Below are 24,901 nucleotides of genomic sequence, written 5' to 3'. Positions count from 1 at the left end.
TTTATCACATTTCCTATGACCACTTCGTTTCATTATAGCCATTTAAACTCAGACGATATCGATAAACGTATCAAGCTGCTTCTAACATTAGCACTGTTCTTATTAATTGAGCTTGCGTTCGTATTTTGAGTAAAATTTGACATATGTTGCTAAACACATTTATTATTAATAATATATATTATTATTTTAAATCATTAAATAATAAAAGGAGGAGTACGCTAAACTACGCGTCACGTAACAGTCCTCGCTGAGGTTGCTAAGCTACTTTTTACACACCTCAACAAAAAATAAATGTTTTTAAATATTATTTTTATTCAGATTTCTAACAAGTTTATGTTTTATTTTTTAATTGTCCTCATGGTTACCTTTAAAACCAATTTAAAACTGTTCAACAAAAGAACCAAATTTAAACATGGATTTGAATTTAGTGGACATGCACAATCACTGAAATCAATATTACCTAAATTGAAATTCAAGCCAAATTTCAGCTCGTATTTGAGATATCGTGCAGACAGGCAGGCAGACATAAATAAACTTTCCCATGATCTCGAGCGACCGGCTTTGCGAAAGTTCATCCAATTAATCAACCATAGTTGCTTTCAACCACTTCTTTGACAAGGACACGTCTAAAACGAGCATTTGATTAATAAATCGCGAGAGCCAAACATTAAAAGGGAACCAAACAAAAGCTCGGGTCATTAGGATTCTCCAGTACCAGTGGCATTTCAATGTACAGAATAGAGATTGGACTCATTTGCTGAGAACTGGCCAAAGCTTGATTGTTTGACTTTGAAGGAGTGTAATACGTCGATTGATAAAATATATTATGGTATTGAATGCATCAATATAAAAATATGCATCATTTGAGTTGGTATGTTTTAAGTAATTAATATTACAAACTTTACGGTACTTTGCTCTTAAATACTTAATTAGAGGAAATTAATTCTGATTGTATATGCTTAACGGGTGAACATTCTCTACTTGTGTTAATTTAATAAATATCACGGCTGAAGGGTAATTGGTTTGGGTTCTGTGCTTTATCCTTCATGAACTTATTTATTGTTCCTGTGCGAGTTTCCAAGCTTGAGCCACGACCATCTATGAATTTCAACATTGGATAGAAATTAAGGAAGCAGTAATTTCTTTATTGGAGACATTGTGCCATGTATGGTAAGTGTTCAAGATGTTATTGGAAGGTCATTAAGTTTATTTTATTATGTCAGAAATATTCTTCAGGCAACACTTTCAGAATATAATGTTAGTTCGTACGGTAAATACTATTTTTTTAGTCTCTGGATCTACGAACAATCGGTTTGAAAGTGTTATAATTCCCTATACTTCGTTATATAAAATCCTTAAAAATCTGGCATTAGATATCTATACACTCTACTTGGACAGTGTCATTACTAAATATAGCGAAATTATAAGAGCCTATTTTCATGAACGAACAATCTTAAGACACTTTACTAAGGGACGTGGTTGACCTCCCTTACTTCTATAAAATTGTAAAAATAATTTTCCCACACAATTTTACATTTTTATCACTGTGTAGGGTTTTAGAATATATGGTGAACTGAAATGATTTATTTTACTTTCTATTTTAACGAAAAGCATTTTGCCTGAGACAAAATCAATGCTCTCTAACTTAGCGTATTTATACGTGATAGGAATGTCATGAACAGTTACAGCTATAATTACATTATTCACTTTTTATTTATTTAATGCATTTATATCAAAGAATGGTTGTTATCTTTACCATTAAATTATTTTTCCTCATTTTTAAATGAGTCAGATTTAGTCCAGTGACGCATGTGGTCAAGTAGAATAAGGCTTAAAAGGAGCTACGGTTCTTTAAAAAAAAATAAATAACGCAACAAATATAACCATTAATATCAATAACAGTGCTTAACGCTGCACTAATATAGTCTGCGAAAAACTTAAAAATTAAAGTTAAACATTAAAGCAAACATTAAAGTTCATATTATGCTTTATGGCCTGATGACACAAAGAAATGTAATTGTGAAACATTAAAATCCATCTTTTATTCGATATGTTTTTTAAATTGTTAAAAACTACGTCTACATTAATGGGTCTCTATTGATATTGTGACCAACTAGATAAAATATAAACCACGTATATTTTCGATTCGATTCGGCGTTATTCCAGATACAATGTCAGTGATTTATATCTCAGTATGCAGATCCGAAAATAGATGGAGAAAACATAAAGGCAGGAAATGCCGCAAAATTGTAAGTGTCATAATATAAAATATTTAAAATAATACTATCAACACAATTATTAAAATAAATAGGATATTTCCAAATTATGACTGATCGAAATTATGAATAGCTAGAAATAGGATACTTCGGCATATTTAATTACTTTCACTGAATTATTTGTATTAACTTTAAACTTTTATTGAATAATACAAATCTTCTAACCGATACACGCTACATTTGATAAAGTGTATTATGCATATCAATCATAAATCAATTAAAGTTTTTATATAGTTAGCAAGACTTTCACTACCAAAACGTCATTAATTCCTCTTTGAAGAATGTTACTTTACACAATAACTAATTATTATTTTACACATTTTACGCAGAATGTGACTTATTGTCAAGTATGCATTTAGACGTTTTGTAATTTTCGCCAAAATTTGTTAGAATAAATTAATACAATAACCAATAACCTTTGTTTCCTAAATAAAGTATTATTTTATTAATGGGAATATTTATATGGACCACACAAAGAAACAATCTAAATAAAATCTAAATCAACTAAATTATCACTGCACTCTTAAATCATCATATATAATGGTAAGTTTACCGGCTCAAAAAATGTTGTTGCAAAGTTGCATTACCTGAAACAAATATACACTCTAAGTTTTTTTTATTATAGTGAAACCAATAATTATACAATTAATTACAAGGAGATATTTCTAAAATATGTGGACACAATTTTTTCCATGGTGTATTAACGAACCTCATAATGAATGCTACGACATTATTATCACTTTATAGCAGTTTATTGTTAAAATATTTCTTTATAGTCCTTGACTATCCACATTAAATCCAACTAAACAAAGCAATTAATAGATTTTCTAGTAGTATTCTTACTTCTGCCAACATTTGAAACATTATTAAATGCATTGATTTCCCCAATAAATGTATTTGCTTACCGTGTGTATTTAAAATTGAGGCTCTTTATTTCAAACAGAATAATAAGGAAATCCAGCACCTCTACCGACCATCCTGTATTATTCTTTTTAAGGCAAAACTCATGTATTAAAACACGTGCTTTTAAACAGCAGATACTGGACTTTGCATTCGAAAAGTACCGGTAAGCTATAAATTGTTGGGCTTGCATTATTTACTCAATTGACTAACATTATTGTCAGTTAAGAGGCATCAGCTGTTTTTGACGTGTTTTATGCTCCTGGCTTGTGCAAGGGAAACCTTTGAAGTGGTCGTGCTTGCTTATGCGTTCAAAGCTTTTGCTTAAATTCTAATGAAAAATGGAAAATTGTTTGCACATTATAAATTGTTTATACTATACTATATAATTTTGTTATTTAACATACAACATTTTCAACATGCACCATTTTGTTAATATTAAAGCAGATACAACCGTTTATTTACTTATTCATTATATTACTACCTTATATTGTACAATTAGTGTTTTACTGAGATTACTACGACAGAGTTAGTATTCTTCCACTCTGACCTAGAATATTTTAAGTGTTACTGACATTATAGGAGTTATTCGTTCCAATATTATATAATGTTGCAAAGGAATTTCTGTATTGCATCGGTATTCATAAAAAGTGATTTATTATTTGACTTCTGGACCTCTAGTAATTACTCTTTAAACTTGAAGTCCAATTCGTTAGAAGTGGATCAGGAGACTGGAGAATCTTCTAATGTCCATCACTTATTTTCAAGTGTGTCTATTGAGCCATTTAAAAATAACATGCCTGTTTCATGCGTGATATTCAATAGGATATCGTGTGTAAAACCGCGGGGAACTGCTAGTATGCTATATAACCTGACTTGTGCCATAAGTGTCCTAAAAGAGCGCAAACGCCCATACAAGTCTCGGCTAAGTTCATTCGCCAGATTGTTGGTGACTCGGCCATTTTTTAAATATAGGGGCCGTTTAAACTAAAACATCCGTTATTTATAAACCTAGCTACAAAACAGAAAAGGTTCTAAAATGATTATAAGGTTTACTGAAGGTTTTGTAATAACATTTTTGTGCTCGAACGTTTTAAAACATTTATTAAATGTAAATATGGTACATGTTGAAATATTTTCAAAACTAGTTTACTTGCCTTAATATCTGAAATAGGTTTGTAAGCCAGATATGTATGCTATTTATTTTCAGTATGGCTGCATATTAAACTTAAAAAAAAGTTAAGTCTCCATTATTTATAAACCTATAGAAAGGAGGAAATGAGTTTTGAAATGCTCATAGCATTTCCTAAACTTGTTGTTATAAAGTTTTTTTGTACTTATTACGGTTTTTGAGGTATTGAATATACGTAAATTCCATAAACATAATTTAATAATATATTATTTCTCACAAAATCAATCTACTTTGTCTGACTGGCGTGGAAGGACTGTTTTTTAAGTGTAATAGATCTTTCTCATTTTTTTATATTGATAAAGTTTTGAAGTGAATAAAGTATTTATTATGAGATTTTAACAAAAGAAGTAAAGAATCATGTTAACCACTTATGAAAAGTTGGATATAAATTTAAAAAAGCTGATGCAGCTTTCTAGTGTTGGATGTTCATTAGGAGACATCCTCAGCTTGTCACACTGATCATAACTTATTATATTATAAAAAAACAAACTGGCTTTTAAATTAATATGTCCAGGAAATAAAAGATATTTGGAATGAGTAACCTTATAGAAACTGTTATGTGAGAATATAACGGTATTTGACCAACAGCTTCCATGTATTGCTCAACATCAAAGCCTCTCCAGTCCACACATTTACTGGAATGGATTTTGCAGTTCACAACCTGACACGTACATATTTCTTTTAAGTATTTAGAATATGTTACTGTAAACAATATTATAAAACTACGACCAAACCCAACGTAAGATTCTGTAGGGTTTTAAAATCCTAAACTAGCACATAATTTTCAAATCAAATATTTGGCTAATAATCTAAAGAGTATGCATTGGAATATTGCTAGGCCATTGTGTTTATGTGTGTATGTACCGGCAGAGCAAGTACTTTTTGTGATTCAATGTTTATTGAAATTGAATTCGGTTATTACCATTTATAAGAATTTAATTATTGTATATATACATGCAAAATTAATTATTAGCACTTAATTAGACATAAATGAAATTGTATTAACTCTTAAGATATACCAGTTAATAGGTACTGGTTAATTCGCTGACAAATAATATATTTGTATTAGTTTCAGCCGATCGAGATTAATCAGTATTGCATATTACAGATCACTGGTATTAAATTCGATCTATGGAAACATTGGCATTGACTTACGTTAAATTTCATTATAATCTATAGTTTTTGCATATTTTAACAACTACATCTGTTGCAATTGAAATTTAATACGTTGCAAATCAGCGTAAAATTTTAAAGATTTTTTATCTATTTTATTCACAAACTCTATGTTTTTTATGACGTGACGAGATGTAGATAGTTACATTATCCTTCAAGACGGAAAGTTCCTAGCACTTTTTTCAACTCAATGAAGGAGTGCCCCACTACAGTACGTGTCGCTTAACAGGTTTCGCTGAGGTCGCTTGCCAAATGTCAATTCTATAGCTGATTTCATTGGACTATATGTGATACTATATTTTACGCTAAAATGTCACATGACTGCAATCAGTTGCTTCACACGTTTATGTATCCTGCAACGTCATCTTTACGTCATAGTTACCATTCAAGACCTAACTATACAATTTCGCTAACGCTCACCCAAAACACATGGGATGATATAATTAAACTCGATTTTTGTGTAGAGAGATTAAGCCTCGTAAAAAAATTTAAGTCTGTAGGTTATTCGTTCTCAAGATATAGTGCGGCTATTCACGGACAGAACGGAAGGTTTTCCAGACCCTGAAGTCTGACCTTTAGAATCAGGTAAATGATAATGAAGTAAAATAGTTCTCAAGGTGAATATTAGAATGAATAATTTGCTTTCTCGGGCTAAGTACCTTTCTTTTGCGTGACTTGTTAATGAAACGGTACAAACAAGAATAACAAGAATTCAACAAAGTATGCACGTAAATTACTGCTGAATACTTCATCTGTTTTGTCGCATAACCTTTAACCCTTTACTGCATCGTTGACCTTATATGAACCATCCACTTATTTTTTTTTTTTTTGTGTTCAAAAATGTCTTTTAAAGTCTTGAATGCATGACATTCCACATCTGGCACTACCAGCTGAGTTAAGAGCTTTCAGATTTTGCCACTAGGTTGCAGCACCGTTGCTTCCTTCCACTCAGCACATGGTGACACTCCTAATGTGAACTTAACCTATAAATGCCTGATTCTTAAGTGCGAAAAACAAGTTCATTGTGAGTTTTGATGAAAAAGACCAACATATTCACCTTCTATGAGGTATGTAGATCATATTGAACCTATTTAAAGTTATATTGCTGTTTCCTTACGTTTATAAATGTTTATTTTTCAAATGGTCCATATATGGACCATCATGCAATAGGCTTAAAACTGACCAATTTATGATTGGATCATATTTGTGCCATTATGCACTTAAGTCATTAATATGAAAAAAAGTTTCTTATTTGTCTTAATATAAACAAATGTTAGTAACATTAGTTTTTCAAGTTAAACTAAGTGTTTTCTTCTTTTTTTAGATATGGACGAGTTTTTGAATACTGTTGATATTCTTGATGCGTTGCTACCCTTATCTGACTGTAGTGAAGACTTGGACGATGTGGACGCTGATCCAGACTTTGAGGTAAGCAGTGATGAAGACGACAGGAGAACGCCAAGAAAAATACAACAACCTGTTTATGCTAAACTGGATCCTTCGCAAGTTACTGATTCATCGAGCGATGAAGATGAAAATATCCCTCCTCCAAGTCCACAGCCAGGTACGTCTGGTACATCTAGTAATACTTGTATGAATACCAAACCTAAAAAACCTAATCTTTGTATGAAAAAATGTGCTAGTCAAACTAAAAAAAATACAGTGGGAAAAAAACCTAAACAAAAACCTGTAAAAGAAAAGAATAAGCCGGGAATTCCTTGGGCTGATGCAAGTATTTTACATAAAAAAAATGCCGTTTGACAAAGCAAATGAGAAGCTGTCTCAAGAAATTATGGACCTAGAAACTCCATATGCTTTTTTTAAAATATTTCTTTGATGATAAGTTATTGAAAAATATTGTTCAAGAGTCAAACTTATTTTTAACTCAAAAAGACCCTAACACCACAAAGAGCATCACTGTTCTTGAACTGCAAAACTTTTTAGGAATAGTAATAATGATGTCAATAGTGAGACTGCCAAACGTTCGAAGCTACTGGAAAGAGTCGATTGGGAATTCTGCTGTTATTGAAACCATGGGGGTAAATAAATTTGAATTTATAAGGAGCGCTATCCATTTTAGTGACAACCTAAAAGCAATTCCTAGGGGTGAGCCAGGGCATGATCGCCTTTACAAATTAAGACCTCTTGTTGAGGAGCTACAATCAAAATTTAAGTCAGTCGCTCTCGAGCAAATGCTTTGCGTTGATGAGCAAATGTGTGTGCTACAAAGGCCAAAAACTACCTTAGACAATATCTACCTAAAAAACCACACAAGTGGGGGTACAAAGTTTATGTTTTAAGTGGGGTCAGTGGTTTTGCCTACAATTTTGAAATTTACACGGGCCAAGAAAATGACGAAAGTCGAAGACTTCCAGGTGAACCAGATCTCGGGTCATGCGCCAAAGTAGTAGTTCGCCTGTCACGATGCATTTCACCGCAAAATCACCAGCTTTACATGGACAACTTTTATACTACTGTACCACTTGTTGTTCATCTGGCTAAAAGGAATGTTCATGCACTTGGAACCGTCAGGAGGGATAGAGTTCCAGGAAACAACCTGCCTTCACCTTCAGAATTTCAAGCAAAAGAACGCGGATTTTCAACTGAAAAATGTGCAAAAGTTGAAGAGGTTGAACTGTCACTTGTTGCCTGGCAAGACAACAAGTGTGTAACTCTACTGTCCTCCTTTGTGGGGATTGGTAAACAGGACAAGGTTGGAAGGTACTGCAAAAAAACAAGAAGCATCAAAGAAATAAACTGTCCACAAGTAGTTAACACCTATAACCAACACATGGGAGGAGTTGACAAAATCAACTCCATCCTTGGGCGGTACAAAATACGAATGAAAACAAGAAAGTGGTACATGAGACTTTTTTATCACCTACTGGACGTAACGATGTGTAACAGCTGGTTGCTGTACCAAAGAGTCTGCAAAGAAAAAGGCAAAGTCACTCTGCCATTGGCAGAGTTTAGGGAATCAGTGGCATTGACAATGTGTAAACTAGGTGCAAAACAACCTCTAAAACGAGGAAGACCAAGCACTGAGTTGGATGTGGCTCTCCAATCTAAAGCTAAAAAGCCACATGTTTCTGCCATTCCTCCAAAAGATGTAAGAAAAGACGAGACAGGGCACTGGCCTATCTGGAGTGACTCTAGGTTGAGGTGCAAATTGCCTAACTGCCAGAGTAGAAGCTTTGTGAAGTGTTCTAAGTGCAATCTAACTTTGTGCCTCAATAAGGACAACAACTGTTTTTACAAATTTAACACCATGTAAATACACATGATAGAGTTCATCAGAGTTGATTTCTCATTGCATTTAATTCAATAAAAATAAGTAAACTTTTAATTAGGTCTTTAATTTTATATAATTTAGTCATCTTTTGTCAACACAACTTATATTTGTCAATTAAAACTTTTTTAATAACAAACTGGACTATTATTATTACTGCCATTTGTACAATTTTATTACTATTAGTCAAATGCATAATGGTACATATATGGCTCTACTGAAATTTGGACTTCTTTCCTTTAATTGCATGAGGCGCCATATCTGAACCAACAGCAAAAAAACATTAAAAAAGCATGTTAAAATTGAAAAAAAAAATGTTGTACTATTTTTTTTTGCTAAACAGATTATATAAGGACCACATGGTATTTATTTTAGCAATTACATAAAAATCATGCAGTAAAGGGTTAAGTATTCGACTGAAAACGTATTTAATGTAAATTTTTTAGAAATTAAGGTTACATACATTTACTCCTAGTACGTTTTATAATTTATTTTGACGTTATTTCTCCTTCCAAAGATGTAATTAGTATTCCGCGTACTAAAATAATAGTTAAATAATATTTTACATTCCTATATTACTTAATTCCTATTGGTTATTCTTGTTAATATATTTTATCGGGATATTACACTGGTGTTTGTAATTAAGGTTTATCGCGTAACTGTCTTCTTACATATTTCATCTGCGTAATGCCAATTATATAGGTGCCGAGAGCCAATTTTCACGATATAAGCACTCAATCCGGTTGATCTTGATTCGGATAGATATATTTTCTATTCTAAAACAACACGATCGTCAGGCACGCTATTATGTGTCATAATAGAAGACTATCGAAAGGGTTAGAGCAATGAACCAATTACCTTTTTCTATGATTATATTTATTTCAGCTGGATACACTTAAAACTGACGTTAGTTATTAGTCACATGACTATAATAAACGGAAATTCGCCACTTTTAGGTTCTGTATACAGAACTGGTGCTGATTTCACATTTTTTTAAACGTGGTTGCTGATGATGAAAACAAATATATCATATTTTTGATCCTTTTTATAATCCTCCCACTGCAACATGTGTTTGATATCCTCCCAAAACCAGCTCTGCTTGCGATCAATCGCTATTCCTATATCGAATTGAAGAAAAAACATATTGAGTGCCTATACCGTGCAAAGTATCACTCGGATCCTAGACTAATACATCTTTTCAAAATTTATATATTTTTTAAATATAAACATATATTTCTCTCACTGAATTTGATTAGTGTGTTACCTAGGTCCCTTTTTTGGCCATACACTAAGTCCATTGTAATGGTTGTCAGTGGTTTTGCTATCATTAGATCCGAAAAATGTATTTAAATGTTTCAACTACGAAAAGCCTTATAACATCAAACCTAAAATTGTTAATAATGTTTGGATTCTGAACTCGTAATTTAGTTTGAACCATTAACGTTGAAGACACGAAATTGTTTCAGTAAATAATGCTTTAATATTGTTTTAAATTTCACGGCTTTTTTTAAGAAAATTTAAATTAAATTGAATACAAGATATATAACACATATGAACGTACGTATTTCCATGATCGATATAGTATTCTCCCTCTCAAATAAAAATCACCTTACACTTTTTGTGCGAAATTATTTCTCTCTCTCTCCCGAGTTTTATCCGGGAAGATTATAATTAAGGAGGCCCTCAAAAGATTCAGAAACGTTGACGGTGATTATTTTTCCATTCCAATGGCTCGAGGACCAGTAACTATTTAAAATTTCTTTTCCTCGTTTCTTGGATCGGATATCATTATTACTTTTTGGAGTATTCTACGTATTTGCAATTCGAAGACAAAAAAATTGCATCCCTTTAATACCAACTATTTAAAATACAATACTTATAGGGATAAAAAATCATGTAGAACGAATAGAAAATGTAAATGATTATATACTAACATTATATTAATATTATAAACAACTTAAAATACTCTCTAAGACAGCAGAGCCAACTAACCTATTCAATATTTATGGCGAAATTTTTAATAAACTTGTCAGTTTTAATGATAACCTTTCTTTTGTATTTCATTTTGAGTAATAGTAGTGGATGATTGAATTATTACCTTTAGAGAGTAAGTTTTTATGAATACTGTCAAATGAATGACCAGCATTTCCTGTAAACAACAAATTTAAACAATTATTGGCCTATCGCTATTTTATGTTTTAAGTAATGGAGTGTTTACGTACCAGTATAATTCTTAAAGAATGTCATAAGGAGTTAAACATAGTTAATATCTGGTTTATTTTACAAAATTAAACTATTTAATCTATAATAAAGTATTTCATTCTAACAGAAGAACAAACAGTGTTTTATTCAACGAAATATACAAAAACATATTTTACATCGATATAAAATCAACTATTCCCAGAACTAAAATACAGAAACTTGCACTGATTGAAATCATCAATTGTAGCAAATACCACTGCTGACCGATAAATCTCAGTATGGATGATTAAAATTCCATTGCTGTATATATTCCCACCACAGAGCTGGTTTTACTCTCCTCCTTCCAGCCTTATTCCAGGAAATGGATTAATAATCCATTCATGGGAAGGTCATTTTACCACATGGACTGAGCGAGAATATCCATGGTCTACCACTTAATTTAAAATAATAATCACATTATGTCTTTAAGTGCTTAGGAGATACAAAGGTTACAATAATATAGTATTTTTTTATGTGTCACACTGAAGTACTTAACTGTTAACCCATTCTTATCTCAGATTAATTATTATACTAAAATTTGGATCATTTACAGATATACACGATTCTTTTCTGTACCATATATTTATTTTCTGGGGTAATTTTGTAAATTCTATAATAATAATAATGACCTTAAAATACTTTACAACTAGTTTTATCTCACGTATTTCATACATTATACATTAGATATTTTTGTCTGCTTGAACGTTAAAATCAACATCAACTAATCACAAAAAATGTGCAGTAAAACAATGATATCATTACTCTTGAGAGTATTAAATACAACTTATACTTTAGTACTTATTTCAATTAGGAATAATTGATTATCTTAAATAACGCATGATTTTATAAATAGAATAAATAACTTTTTTATTGAAAATCAGCAGTAAAGGGTTACAAGGAATCTTAGAGTTTAATATCGTTGAATATTAATTTAACTTAATACAAATTATGGTTAATATATGAAAGTAATATGGTTATAATGTGGAACGTAAACAAGAAACGCCAAAAGAAGTAAGAATGTTTCTGTTATACAATAAACGAACACATACAAAAATCTAATATGTGCGAGAAAAATAATCAGATTGTTAAAACTGTAACTGATTAGTTATTTATAGTGCTAATAAAAAGTTCAGATGATTTATAGTAAATTGCTTCTAATAATTGGACACAAATCGCCCGGCCAAATATTTAAAATAAACCTTATGAACCCCCAAAACCTTATAAACTATTCAAATAAACATACGAATCTCAAACTCTTCACTTCCACTTACCTACACAATAACGTTCTAATCTATTACATCTACTTTATAATGTGATGCAAATTGTATGTATATCGTCATAATACGAAGAGAGAGAATTATAAATGTAAGATGATTATAAATTTAGCGATTTTATAAGTAAAAAGTAAAGACACTCTTTATCAATTTAAAATATGTTTACTTTTAATGCCATTAAAACTCACTAAGTTCTTCTTCAATAAAATATCGGATGTATTATTATTCCTAAGCATTGTTTTCACTAAAAATAAATAAGGCCTCTCGGTTATGTTCTTCCATCAAACAAATGGCAGGCTCTGAACTCATTTGATTGTCAATGCAAACATAACCAAATGACTCCGGAAATGACTTCCGTCAGGCAAAGCCTAATGTCACTGATAACAAACCATCTGTTCTAACATACTTTACTTTTTATTTTCCCTATATTAGAATGCTTTAGTGCTGCAGTGATTTTTAGTTTTTATTTGACTTATTACAGTTTTAAACATCATTATAGATTTGCTACGTAACCTTACTATCAATGAACTTACATTACATTAAATAATCTTTTTAGTTATAGCCATCGTACATACGTCGTACATTTTTAATACAATAGCAGCGAAGCTGTACAAGTTACTATTTCGATAAATGTAATTTCTAACATTGGTTTCAAACAAAACAAGACCACGTTTTTATTTCTTTCTTATATTCTTTTAATATGTCTCTTGACGCTTTATGATTATGGGGTTAATACATTTGAAATGGTTACATATTCTTATTCCAGCAGTTAAAACCTAGAAACAGTTCTTGTAAAAAATTTAAATTCAAAATTAACTTTCCATGGAAGGGGTATTTTGCTTATAAACTAATATATTTTCTAGTAAAAGATCACATATAAACAAAGTTAAGTATAAGTACTTTGGCAAATGTGTTTTGCGGTTATGCAATATGGTGTATTGATACAATATGTAATTTTAACAGGCAGTATTGTACGATATATAACTAAAGTACGAGTAGTACTACTTTTTGAAGTTATTGTAAATTTAGGTTACAATAGTTCCTACAAAATAATAATTAATTATAATATATCGAGCAATTGTAGTAGACCGTTATAATGAATATATTCACTGTTCAACCATCTGTGTTGTTTTAAATATGTGTGCAATTGATGCAATAAAGTATTCATGATGTATCCACCTTAATGTCAGTTCTTATATGTGGTATTTAATTGAACCAATGAAAAGTTTAACATACTGGCTTCAAGTATACATCTAATTTGTTGTTGAGGTAGTAATAAAATGAAAAAAAGATTTTAAAATGAAGTTCATAATGAAATAATTATTAAACTTGGAAAATTATGTTAATTTTCCTAATTAATATAAATAATACATTTCCGTATTAATATAAATATTTCCTTACCTTTGTTACGTTTCACTGGGATTCTTTAAATGTACGGATACTCATATAAAACTGAAATACCCATAGTATTTAAATATATAATATATTATTACAGCACTTTATGAGTAATTCGCAAATTATCGTAGTTCCATGAAACGTTATTTACTTGCATAAAAAACCGTGATTCTTTCAAAAAGTGTCATCGTAAAGGTTTTGGTATATATAAAATGTTTAATATTTTTTGGCTTACAGATTGTTGCTTTATTAAACTCCACTAGTCGTTTACAATGTATTAACGTTAAAATATGTACTTTTGTGGGATAATATTGTAATGTTTTTATAGATTGATCCCTAGCAACTTTAGGTCCAAACCTTATTTACCTACGCCACTATTTAGTTTACTACACATAGCTGGCCGAACAATATTTAACCTATATCAGCCCAGATGATAAAGTGAAAAATAAATACTCTGCACGAGTACTCAACTTATCCTTGTGTACACGTGGCTACACTAGGCTGTTACGGGGTAATGTAAGAGGGATCCCAACGGTCATATAACGCATAAATTATTTAAACACCAGCAAAAGCAAGAAATATATTTTTATATTGTCTATAAATCTGTTTTATATTTAAAACTACGAAATCCCACTCGTCATTGCAAACATGTCTCAAAAAATTTAGTTTTGTCAAAAATAGTTTAAAACCAAATATGTAAGCATTTAATGTAAAAACTAGAGTATTTATTTACATATAATCGGAACAATTTATATTTTTCGTAGTATGAAACATAATGTCGATAATTATTTGTCTGGATCTATTAAAAAAGATTGAAAAAAATAAAAAAAAGATCACACAAAGACTCACACCTTCAGCTAACGTTTGTTTCTTAACTGAAAATAGGAAGCTATAAAATTATTGTTTACAATAGTTAAATGAAAGATATACCAAGTCACCATCATAGCTAGCTTCTAAAAATAGTAATTCATGACAATATACAGTAAAAAGCATACATAATCTTATTTGAAAACAAACCACATTAATATTACTTTGTACATAATATTTTTCGAACATAATAATTGTGTGACTTTGTACTTCGTACGAACTAAAAGAAATAATCATGCATATTATATATTAGCAATCAGTAAGATGAAATTCTACGCCCTACTGGGGAGGGAAGGGCAGTTATTTAAAACAAAATAGTTTGCCACATTGATGACTGTCCAAAAATGGCCGAAATGTATAATGTATCTCGTTTGTCTCACAGCTAATCTGCTATTGCCTAACTAGATTATATTTGTACTATTATATTTTGTCAATTTGTAATATTCAACAAAATAATACATATGTCTTTGAAGGATGCTGTAACTTTAATTATATTTATCATATGAGATTGAAACCAGAGTGAGTTAAATAAGTTAATATGAATTTTAATTTAATTTTGAAAGTTGCCCGATTGGTCAGTGCTATTTTAATCTCACAAGCAAGTATAATATATTTAATTAGTACAAGTTATAGCTAACATAGTTTTTCTAACGTTTATGATTTATACGAGAGTGAACTTGCCTTGTTTTCACCATTGTTACGAAACAAATGAATCTTAGTGTATAAACCCCGACCCTATTGTTTTCCACTTTATTGAGGACTGATCAAACACCTGCTGTCATCTGCTTCCACGGAGCCCTTTGCAATATGTTTTGTTATCCCGCTATCGTAATAGTTAACACGTTCTGACATTTTTACTTTTAACTGAGCATTAAAGATGTATTAAACAGTAGAAAAGATTGAACAGGGTCTTGTATAAACCGGTTTTCTCAGTCTGTTATATTTAATTACAAAATAAATAGTAGGAAATACTTAGAAAGCAAAGCAATGGTAAAGAAAAATCTTATGTGCTGGGGTTATTGGAGAATATTAGAAAAGTAGGCAGAAATTAAAATATTAGAACTGTGTCTAGAAAACTTTTAAGTAATACCTCGTATAAACCAAGGCTAGAAATGGGAAGCAGAACAAAAAACTTATGTTTACAATATAATAAGTTTTGGTGATAAGTAATATAAAGGCGAGATAAAATTACCTTTTTATTAGTGAGTTAAAAAACATAAATTCAATACAATAGAAGGGCTAGTGTAAAATCCTAAAATTACTCAGCATTTTTAGTCTGGAAATTATGTAGGCCACATTAATACATCACGAGGAGAATTTTTTTCAAATATAGTGAATTTACTGAGACTTTCATAACATTCGCTGATCAATTTAAGCTAACCCGGTGCTACGGGTGGCCAATTTGCCCACCAATATTTAGAAAATGAAATAAGTACGAAATTTTAACAACAATCAAACTTAAAAATCAAAAAAGTTTATACACACACCATTACTTTTAGATTCAGAACAAAAACATAAGACCAATATCTGCTCTTTATCCCCTCTCCTTCACCCTTTCAAACCAATTCCACCTGTTACAATGTTCTGTTTGTTTCAGATGACTCGCCATCATGCCACAGGAAGTGCCGATATTGATTGTCCCTCCAGTCTCTCACAGTAGTTAATGTTGTTGACATGTAGTTGTGCAGTGACAATTTTTTGATCCAGTCCCACAATCTTGACATATAGGTGCTTGGTTATTTATACATATATGATGTTATGCTGTCTAGTTTAATTTAATTTTTCATGGTTGCTTGACTATTTGTTCAAATTGTTTATCTGAGGAAGAAGATTTTGTCCTTGAAACTTTGACATTATGTTAAATTATTATGTAATATATAAAGGTATTAAATTCATTAAATCACGTAATCGATTCAATATAGGCTATAAAAAAGAATTTAGTATTCCATAGAAGTGTCAAAATGGTACTGAAAGAATACTTGCTTATTTTTGCCTGTGATATAAATAGAAACAATTACCTACGCCGTTCTTTATTTGTATTCAAATATTTTAAAAAATACAGGATTTGAATTCACTTATCAGACTTTCCAGAGTAATAACATAGATTATATTCACTTATCAGACATGATCAGACTTTCCAGAGTAATAACATAGAGTAACTTAATTTCATAACACTATCTAGAAACTATAATAATGCGGTTACTAAGTTTGCAGATCCAATTAAGAAACTTTGCCGAGTAAACCAAACGTAACAATAATACTATAATATGTAGACATTAATTTAGCCGTGTACTTTAAGCAACTTTTGTACTTAATTTAAAGCTTAAATTGATTAAACGAAGATATAAGTAATTATTCATGTATATATATTTATATACATACATTGATTTCTTATTTTTGTATAAAGCAATAACTAAAAAATATTAACATACTGTTTTTTTTCACCCATATGTCGCAAATGTTGTTAGGTTGTAAAATTAAAAATAGCTATTCCTCTTATTTAAGTTGTTGACAAATATAGGAACCTTTAAGCCTACGCGTTAATTTAGGTACACATACGTTTGTGATTTTGTACAATATTTGTATATAGCGGCCAAGGAAAGGATAGGATTATATATGTGCTACAAATATGAACTCAGTTAATAGGCTCTAGACGGAATGGTCGAACTACAGGTTCATTGCCTCTCTCATTCCTACTTATTTTATTTTTACAGAAAACCAAATACAGTGTAGAAAATTCACTAAATTATTCTTAATTAATCTTATCGGCTCAAATAATATTTTTTATTTAAAAATATAAAAGAATGTTTGCCCTAAATGACTGATTCATCAACATTCAATAGACATGAATTTGGTACATATGTTTATGTTATGGGCTAGAGGTGGACCATGGAAGGATGTTCTTTCTGATTGCAAGGTTTATTCTACTGTCCTCTAAATATTCTAAATATTGATAAATAATGTTTGCAGTAAACTGATTCCAGTAATCTATACGTAACGTTCTATAGCATTATCGAGGTATAAATTAGTCTCGATACCACTGGTCTTTTCATCGATTTCGATAGCATTGTTTAAATAAATATACAAGAAATTTTATTAGAACCATAAAAAATGCTTAAATACGTTTTAAAAGAGACCATATTGTGTTTATATGCTTTCTTCCATATCGCACAAAATATTTCAATGTTTTCATTCCTAAACAAATTTTCTGATTAAGAATTGCTTATTTGCGACGTTTTTTTTTCGAAAGGATTCAGTCTTGTATGGAATGATAACGAGAAAATTAATATACACACACACACACACACACACACACACACATATATATATATATATATATATATATATATATATATATATATATACAGTGCTAGCCAAATTATTAGACTAAAGCACATTTTTGTGTTTTTTCTTCTCAATTTTTACTAAAAAAATTTTTAATTTCATGTTGGTATATGTTAAAGTATATACCCTCATTCCTGTGTTACTTTAGAATAGTATTAGTAGAAAATTTGGTAATTTTATGATGGCGGGTGGCAACACTGCCCGTTTTGTTTATCATCTGCCTTTACAAATCTACCAGCTCCATAACCAAAATCAGGTTACAGTTAATTTTTCATGTGGTTAACATGTTTTAGGTTCAGTAGATCTTTCTATTAGTGTGTTCTGTTATTATTAAAGTAAGTTTAAGGTCATTTGTGAGTGTATGAAACTACTTTTTTACTTCCTTATTGGCTATTTATAAAATTATCAGGAAATGGGTAAAAAAAGGACCTTTCATCAAGGAAATGTGCTGTGGCCAAGGTTCTTTTGGAAGAACAACATTACACACAAACTGAAATAGCTCACAGACTAAATATTTCACAGAAGTCAGTTAGTAGGATCAAGAAAACACTTGATATCAATGGTATTTATAAATCCAGCCGTATCGGAAAAATGTGGCCGGAAGAAAGCGTTAAGTCCAAGCATGGCCAGAAAGTTGAAAAACATGACACTAGTCAATAGAAAAATGACCAGCAAGGTTCTTAGTGACCAGTTAAGAGATTATGGCACAAATGTTTCGCCCAGGACCATCAGAAGAACCTTGAATGGACAAGGTATTTGAACATGCAGGCCTACAAAAAACAAAAAAAATAACACCGGCAATGGCTAAGAAGAGATTGGAATGGGTCAAAGGGATTCAGTTCTCTACTGAATCCTGAGGGTACTGTACCTTGTTCCAATCATCATCAGTGAACTAAATGCCTTTGGCCCATTCCAATCTCTTCTTAGCCATTGCCGGTGTTATTTCTTGTTTTTTTTTTTTAGGCCTGCATGCTCGAATACCTTGTCCATTCACGGTTCTTCTGATGGACCTGGGGCGAAACATTTGTGCCATAATCTCTTAACCGGTCACTAAGAACTTTGCTGGTCATTTTTCTATTGACTAGTGTCATGTTTTTCAACTTTCTGGCCATCCTTGGACTTAACGCTTTCTTCCGGCCACATTTTTCCGATACGGCTGGATTTATAAATACCATTGATATCAAGTGTTTTTCTTGATCCTACTAACTGACTTCTGTGAAATATTTAGTCTGTGTGCTATTTCAGTTTGTGTATAATGTTGCTCTTCCAAAAGAACCTTGGCCACAGCACATTTCCTTGATGAAAGGTCCTTTTTTTACCCATTTCCTGATAATTTTATAAATAGCCAATAAGGAAGTAAAAAATTGGTTTCATACACTCACAAATGACCTTAAAACTTACTTTAATAATAACAGAACACACTAATAGAAAGATCTACTGAACCTAAAACATGTTAACCACATGAAAAATTAACTGTAACCTGATTGGGGTTATGGAGCTGGTAGATTTGTAAGGCAGATGATAAACAAAACAGGCAGTGTTGCCACCCGCCAACATAAAATTACCAAATTTTCTACTAATACTATTCTAAAGTAACACAGGAATGAGGGTATATACTTTAACATATACTAACATGAAATTAAAAAATTTTTTTAGTAAAAATTGAGAAGAAAAAACACAAAAATGTGCTTTAGTCTAATAATTTGGCCAGCACTGTATATATATATATACATATATATATATATATATATATATATATATATATATATATATATATATATATATATATATAATTCAATAGAATAGCACTTATGTGTTATTTAACTTTTGGTATGGACCTCACCAGTGAAAATTAAAACAACTTTATTCTATCCTTGATATTATTTTAAAATTACTAAACAACTCAACAGACGATTAAAATCTCTCATATTTGCACGTAAACGTTGTAAAACAGAATATTTATAACAGCTGAAGGGAGAATAGGAGGAACGAATAATGAATCCATTCATTAGGCAAATATGACTTTTAAGGAACTAATTTGATCATATGCTATTGTATGGATTTTTTGCTCCTGCTATGTAAAAACAATTATATACAATTGTATTTAAATTAGGATACTCAAAAACGCTGAAATATCTTCCTAAAATATGCCCTGTTTCGCTTCAAAATTATCATACTAATCCTTTATATTACATCATGAGTGTTTTCACTAAAAAAAGCTAACATACCCCGCTTTTAGTATTCCTCCCTCTGGCCTATGATCGTCCAGGTGCTACTGAGATCTTTGAGCTATAAAATTAAATATAATTGAATGTTGCACGGAATCAGGAATGGGAATATCTTTCAATTACCATCACTTATCTTGTTAGCTGTATAGCACTAAAATGTGCCTATGTCGTCCCTGTTACTCAGTAATTGTTTGCGAAGCCACGGGTAATTTCCGGGTAATATTTCGATGATTATTAATAAATTATTAATAGATTAAGCCTAAAAATAGTGCCTTATATTATACAGAAAATAAATCAATATAAGATATGACGTATCTACCGTATTATAATACCAATTTTTAAATACTTTTTAATAAAGAAAATAATCATTGAAATATTTAGCATTAAAACGTATAATTTTCTACTTATGAACATGCTATTAAATACTTGTCAAAATTTCCAAAATGTTATACAGCCTAGTTATTATTTAATTGTAAAATAAACTAAACAGTCAAAATGCCTCTCAAGGAAAAGGTGCAAAGGTATGGGTTGAGAGAGAAATCCTTCAATTTTGAATGTAAAAGAGGAAACTTAATGGAAAATCAAATCGATTGAATCTGATCTAAGGTTCAAACGCTTCGGAGTGCGTTCAATTGGCTCCTGAATAAATATTTATCTGACTGTTTGATCAGTTCCAAGAAGTTTGATTCCTCTTGAGAGTAAGCATCTTTTCATTCACTCTTAAAATAATAATTCATTAAAGTAAAATTAAAGTTTTTTATTAATAATTCATATTATTTTTCGTGCATGCTAAACATTTGATTAAGTAGTAAAATGGACATTATGTTATTCACACTTCATATATTGAAAATTAAAATTAATATATTGTTGTTGTTAATATATTGTTCAGGTCGGAAACAATATAGCTTAGATTTTATCATGTATTTCTTAAAGAAATTACTGTACAATGTATTTGTTAAATACAGAGAGCCAATCGATTGTCAATTCATGCATGTGATTTAGTATAAAAAGTAGGATGATAAAATATATATATATATATATATATATATATATATATATATTAATCTCGATCAGTAAAGTTACACAAACACACAATATCAGCTCTGGGCGCATAAGGGTTGGACATAGTAGTTACCACCACTGATGACAAAAGTTTACAATTTATAGTAGAAAGCTAATATATTCTCATGACTCACTTCACAGAGAGTGTGACTGGCAATTTTCGTCCAGCAAACCCCCTTAAACCTTCCTAAACGAAACTCCCTTTCCTGAAGCCGCGTTTAGTACTTCTTCTAGAGGATGCCTACTAAGCCCGAATTTTACTTGTCTCGTACTACAACTAAACGTCGGTGTAACGTGTTATACTACCTTTCAATACTTACTGAACTCTTATGCATACACAAATATCCTCATCCAATATCAGTGATTAAAGATAACCTACACTAAAAGTTAATACCATTGTAATAATTTGCAGAATACTGCGCGTCCTCGTCAATCTATGGTTTCCATTCATCACTAGGACGAGTTGGCATTTGCTATCAACGGAAATCATTTGTTCACAAAGAATTTGAATAATTTCTCCATGAACCTTCTAGCTTATCCTAGAATTTGGATAGACTAATGCTTGACGTAAAATAGTAGTAAACTAAGATTGTTTCTAAGTAATTCAAAGCAACTACCAATAATATAACTTTTGATGGCCAAAGACTGTAGTTCAGAACCGACCCTGATGCAAGAAAGGTGTGTATCGTTATCTCAAGGATCTTTCTAGCCCAAGTATAAACAACACCGTGCATCAACATACTATCTCATATGCTTGTAACACGCTCTCCGCATTTAAACCAAAAGCGTTGATTACTTAACCCCCTCGATTGTAATTGGCGTGATCAAAATGAAAGTACTCTGCAGTTCCTCAATCGGCCTATACAATTTTCACGTGGTCATAAGTAGCATAAAAATGTTATAATAGCGATAGCAGTTTGACCTTCTTGGAATTGGTTCCTACATGTCAAGATCTTCATTATCAGTTCCAGACTTTGCACGATACTAAATTGTCCGTTATCTAGCTTTACTGCACCAATACCGGGTTCCTAGATGAACCGGTCAGCATCACGGGTATAACACTCATCCGCGTTACCCGGATCGCTTAGAACTCTGTGCTTAGGTCCTTCGGTTGGGTGGAATAAACTCAGAATAATTAATATTAAATTAGATATTATTACATTTATTAATATATTTCCACTTAATTCTTACAATATTTACGATATTTATTATCATTACTTTATGGCTCAACTAGAGAATTAATTAATAATGTCAAATTAATTAAGCGATTATCTCCAAAACTGATTTGATGTTTATGTTTATAATTATATATTTGTGATTGGTATTAAAATCATAAACGTGAGGTGTTTGTTCGTTTAATTTATAAGATTAAAAATTTTTTTACCAGCTTTAAAATTACATCTTATACATTATCTGTGTAAAAATATGTATTGCATTCCTTCATAAATAATCCAAAAGTTTTACTTTTGAAAGTTAAAAGCTAGTGGTATTTTTAGTATTTTGTAAAACTATTTTAGAGTCTTCTACGTTTGTATTCTATTTTATCAAGAGGTCTTAAGACTTGCTCATCTAACAATAACATGTTTTATTCAAGGTGGTTAGGTAAAGGAATTTATTACTTTTAGTTTCTTTGTGGATCTCTTAACAGTTTACGATACCATTTGGAGTAACGGTTTTCTAGTTAGCTTCACGACCTCTTTCCTAGCTTTCTCATTTAACTCTCTTCTATTTAGTTATATTTTTGTCAATTTAACCAAAAATAAGATAGAGAAGTTTTGATGGATACTCTGAATATTATACATAGGGTTTATTCCTTATGATAATTTGAGTATATAAATTATTAAACTTTTTCAAATTGATCATTATATTCCTTAAATTCTTTGTAACACGGTCTATATCATGTAAGCACTTTAAAAAAATATAGGTGTATACCTAATAAACAAATTTTTACAAATAGTATTTCTATGTATATGTATAATCACGATTACGCATACAATTCTTAACGCGTCTTTACAAAATGTTTTATTATTATTCTACATGTAGTAGCATGGTCAAGTTCATTGTTAAAGCCAGAGTATATATATATATATATATATATATATATATATATATATATATATATATATATATATACTCTTCTAAGTACTTTAAAGTGTACACAAAAACAGAAACAAAAATTCAGTGCTCATGTTTAATTTTCGAGTTCACAGAACCCTTCATCACATATAAACATATAAACAGAACTCAAACCAAGAACAAAAGACATAACCAAACAATTTTAACAAATAAATACCATAAACAACAAGATTCCAATCAGCTGTGTGTAGAATATTTGTAAATGTTTACATAGAACTAAAAATTTTTTGTTATAAAAAGGAAAAGAGAATCATCTTAGGTTCAACCCATCTGGTTGCCTTGATTTTAAAATTAATTGATGTGCGATTACAACATTTCTTAAATTTATCAGATTGGTGTTTTGATTGGGGTTTGGCTCTAAATGGTAAATTCCTTTTAGGCTGAAGCAATTATCTAATTTATTTTGATTGTGTTGAATCGCATGAGCAGTTAATGGTCTCTCATAATTTTGACGAACAACATCAAATCGATGATTGGTCATTCTCACTCTTAATGGAGTGATGGTTTTTCCAATATAGTCTTTCGGACAGAATTTACAGGTTAGTTGATAAATTATGTTTTTTGTAGTGCAATCAATGTTACCTTTAATAGAATATTCTTTTTAAGTTGTGCTACTTTTAAACGATTTAGAATTTATTAACATCTTACAAATGCCGCATCTTGGCTTGTTACAAGGATTTCACACGTTACATTAATTTGATGTTATTACTTTTTGGATTTCCCTCATAGTTTAATTTCGGTCTAGAGAGAATGTTTTGTAAATTTGGAGGTTTTTAAAAATTACTTTGGGGCTTAGAAAATAAATTTCTAGTTTCAGGGGAAGATTCCAAAATAGGAAAAGAAACCTTTAGAATTTTGTTGATTTTATGAAGGCCAGGAAAATATTGGGTGATAAATTTAGGATCATTAGGATTAACGTATCATACAATTTAACGTATATATATATATATATATATATATATATATTTATTTATAATTATAAATAATTTAATTATATTTATATATAAACACACACACACACACACACACACACACACACACACACACACACACACACACACATACACAACACATATACATATATACATGTATGTGTACACATACATATAATTTATGATTCGTATTCAAATTGTTAACGAGACCTTCAGGTTAGTTTCATTCATAAGCTTATAAAATAGTTTGTTCTACCACCTTTAACATCACATCTTACAGATTACCAGTGTATACATTGCATTCCTTCATAAATAATCTACAAATTAAAACTTATATATATATATGTGTGTGTGTGTGTGTGTGTGTGTGTGTGTGTGTGTGTGTGTGTGTGTGTGTGTGTGTGTGTGTGTGTGTGTGTGTGTGTGTGTGTGTAATGTGATTTACCAAATTCAATGTAAAAAATGTCCAGAAGATTATATTGGCCCAACGACAAATACCTGGAGGACAAGAATTATAGGACACCTATTCGATTATAAACACCAAGATTTAAAGAGAACTGTCGTCACTCATGGTCTAAATCACAATGACAC

General features: G+C 30.7%; 1 protein-coding gene across 1 annotated transcript; it reads left to right on the top strand.

Annotated features, from left to right (window-relative positions):
• The first annotated feature begins 6,867 nt into the window (after positions 1–6,867).
• On the top strand, positions 6,868–16,267 carry LOC124355926 (piggyBac transposable element-derived protein 1-like). The gene is made up of 3 exons (XM_046807078.1): positions 6,868–7,105; positions 7,917–8,650; positions 16,205–16,267. The coding sequence occupies exons 1-3, from the start codon at positions 6,868–6,870 to the stop codon at positions 16,265–16,267; spliced, it is 1,035 nt and encodes a 344-aa protein (XP_046663034.1).
• The last annotated feature ends 8,634 nt before the right edge of the window (positions 16,268–24,901 follow it).

This window comes from Homalodisca vitripennis, chromosome 2 (genome assembly GCF_021130785.1).
Source record: "Homalodisca vitripennis isolate AUS2020 chromosome 2, UT_GWSS_2.1, whole genome shotgun sequence".
Classification (NCBI taxonomy): domain Eukaryota; kingdom Metazoa; phylum Arthropoda; class Insecta; order Hemiptera; family Cicadellidae; genus Homalodisca; species Homalodisca vitripennis.
This window is presented reverse-complemented; position numbering and strand designations above follow the sequence as displayed.

Coding starts and splice junctions, on each gene's coding strand:
- LOC124355926 (XM_046807078.1), top strand. CDS start 6,868: ATGGACGAGTTTTTGAATACTGTTGATATTCTTGATGCGTTGCTACCC. Junction 7,106..7,916: donor TCCTCCAAGTCCACAGCCAG/GTACGTCTGGTA, acceptor GAAGACTTCCAG/GTGAACCAGATCTCGGGTCA. Junction 8,651..16,204: donor CTGCCATTCCTCCAAAAGAT/GTAAGAAAAGAC, acceptor TGTTTGTTTCAG/ATGACTCGCCATCATGCCAC.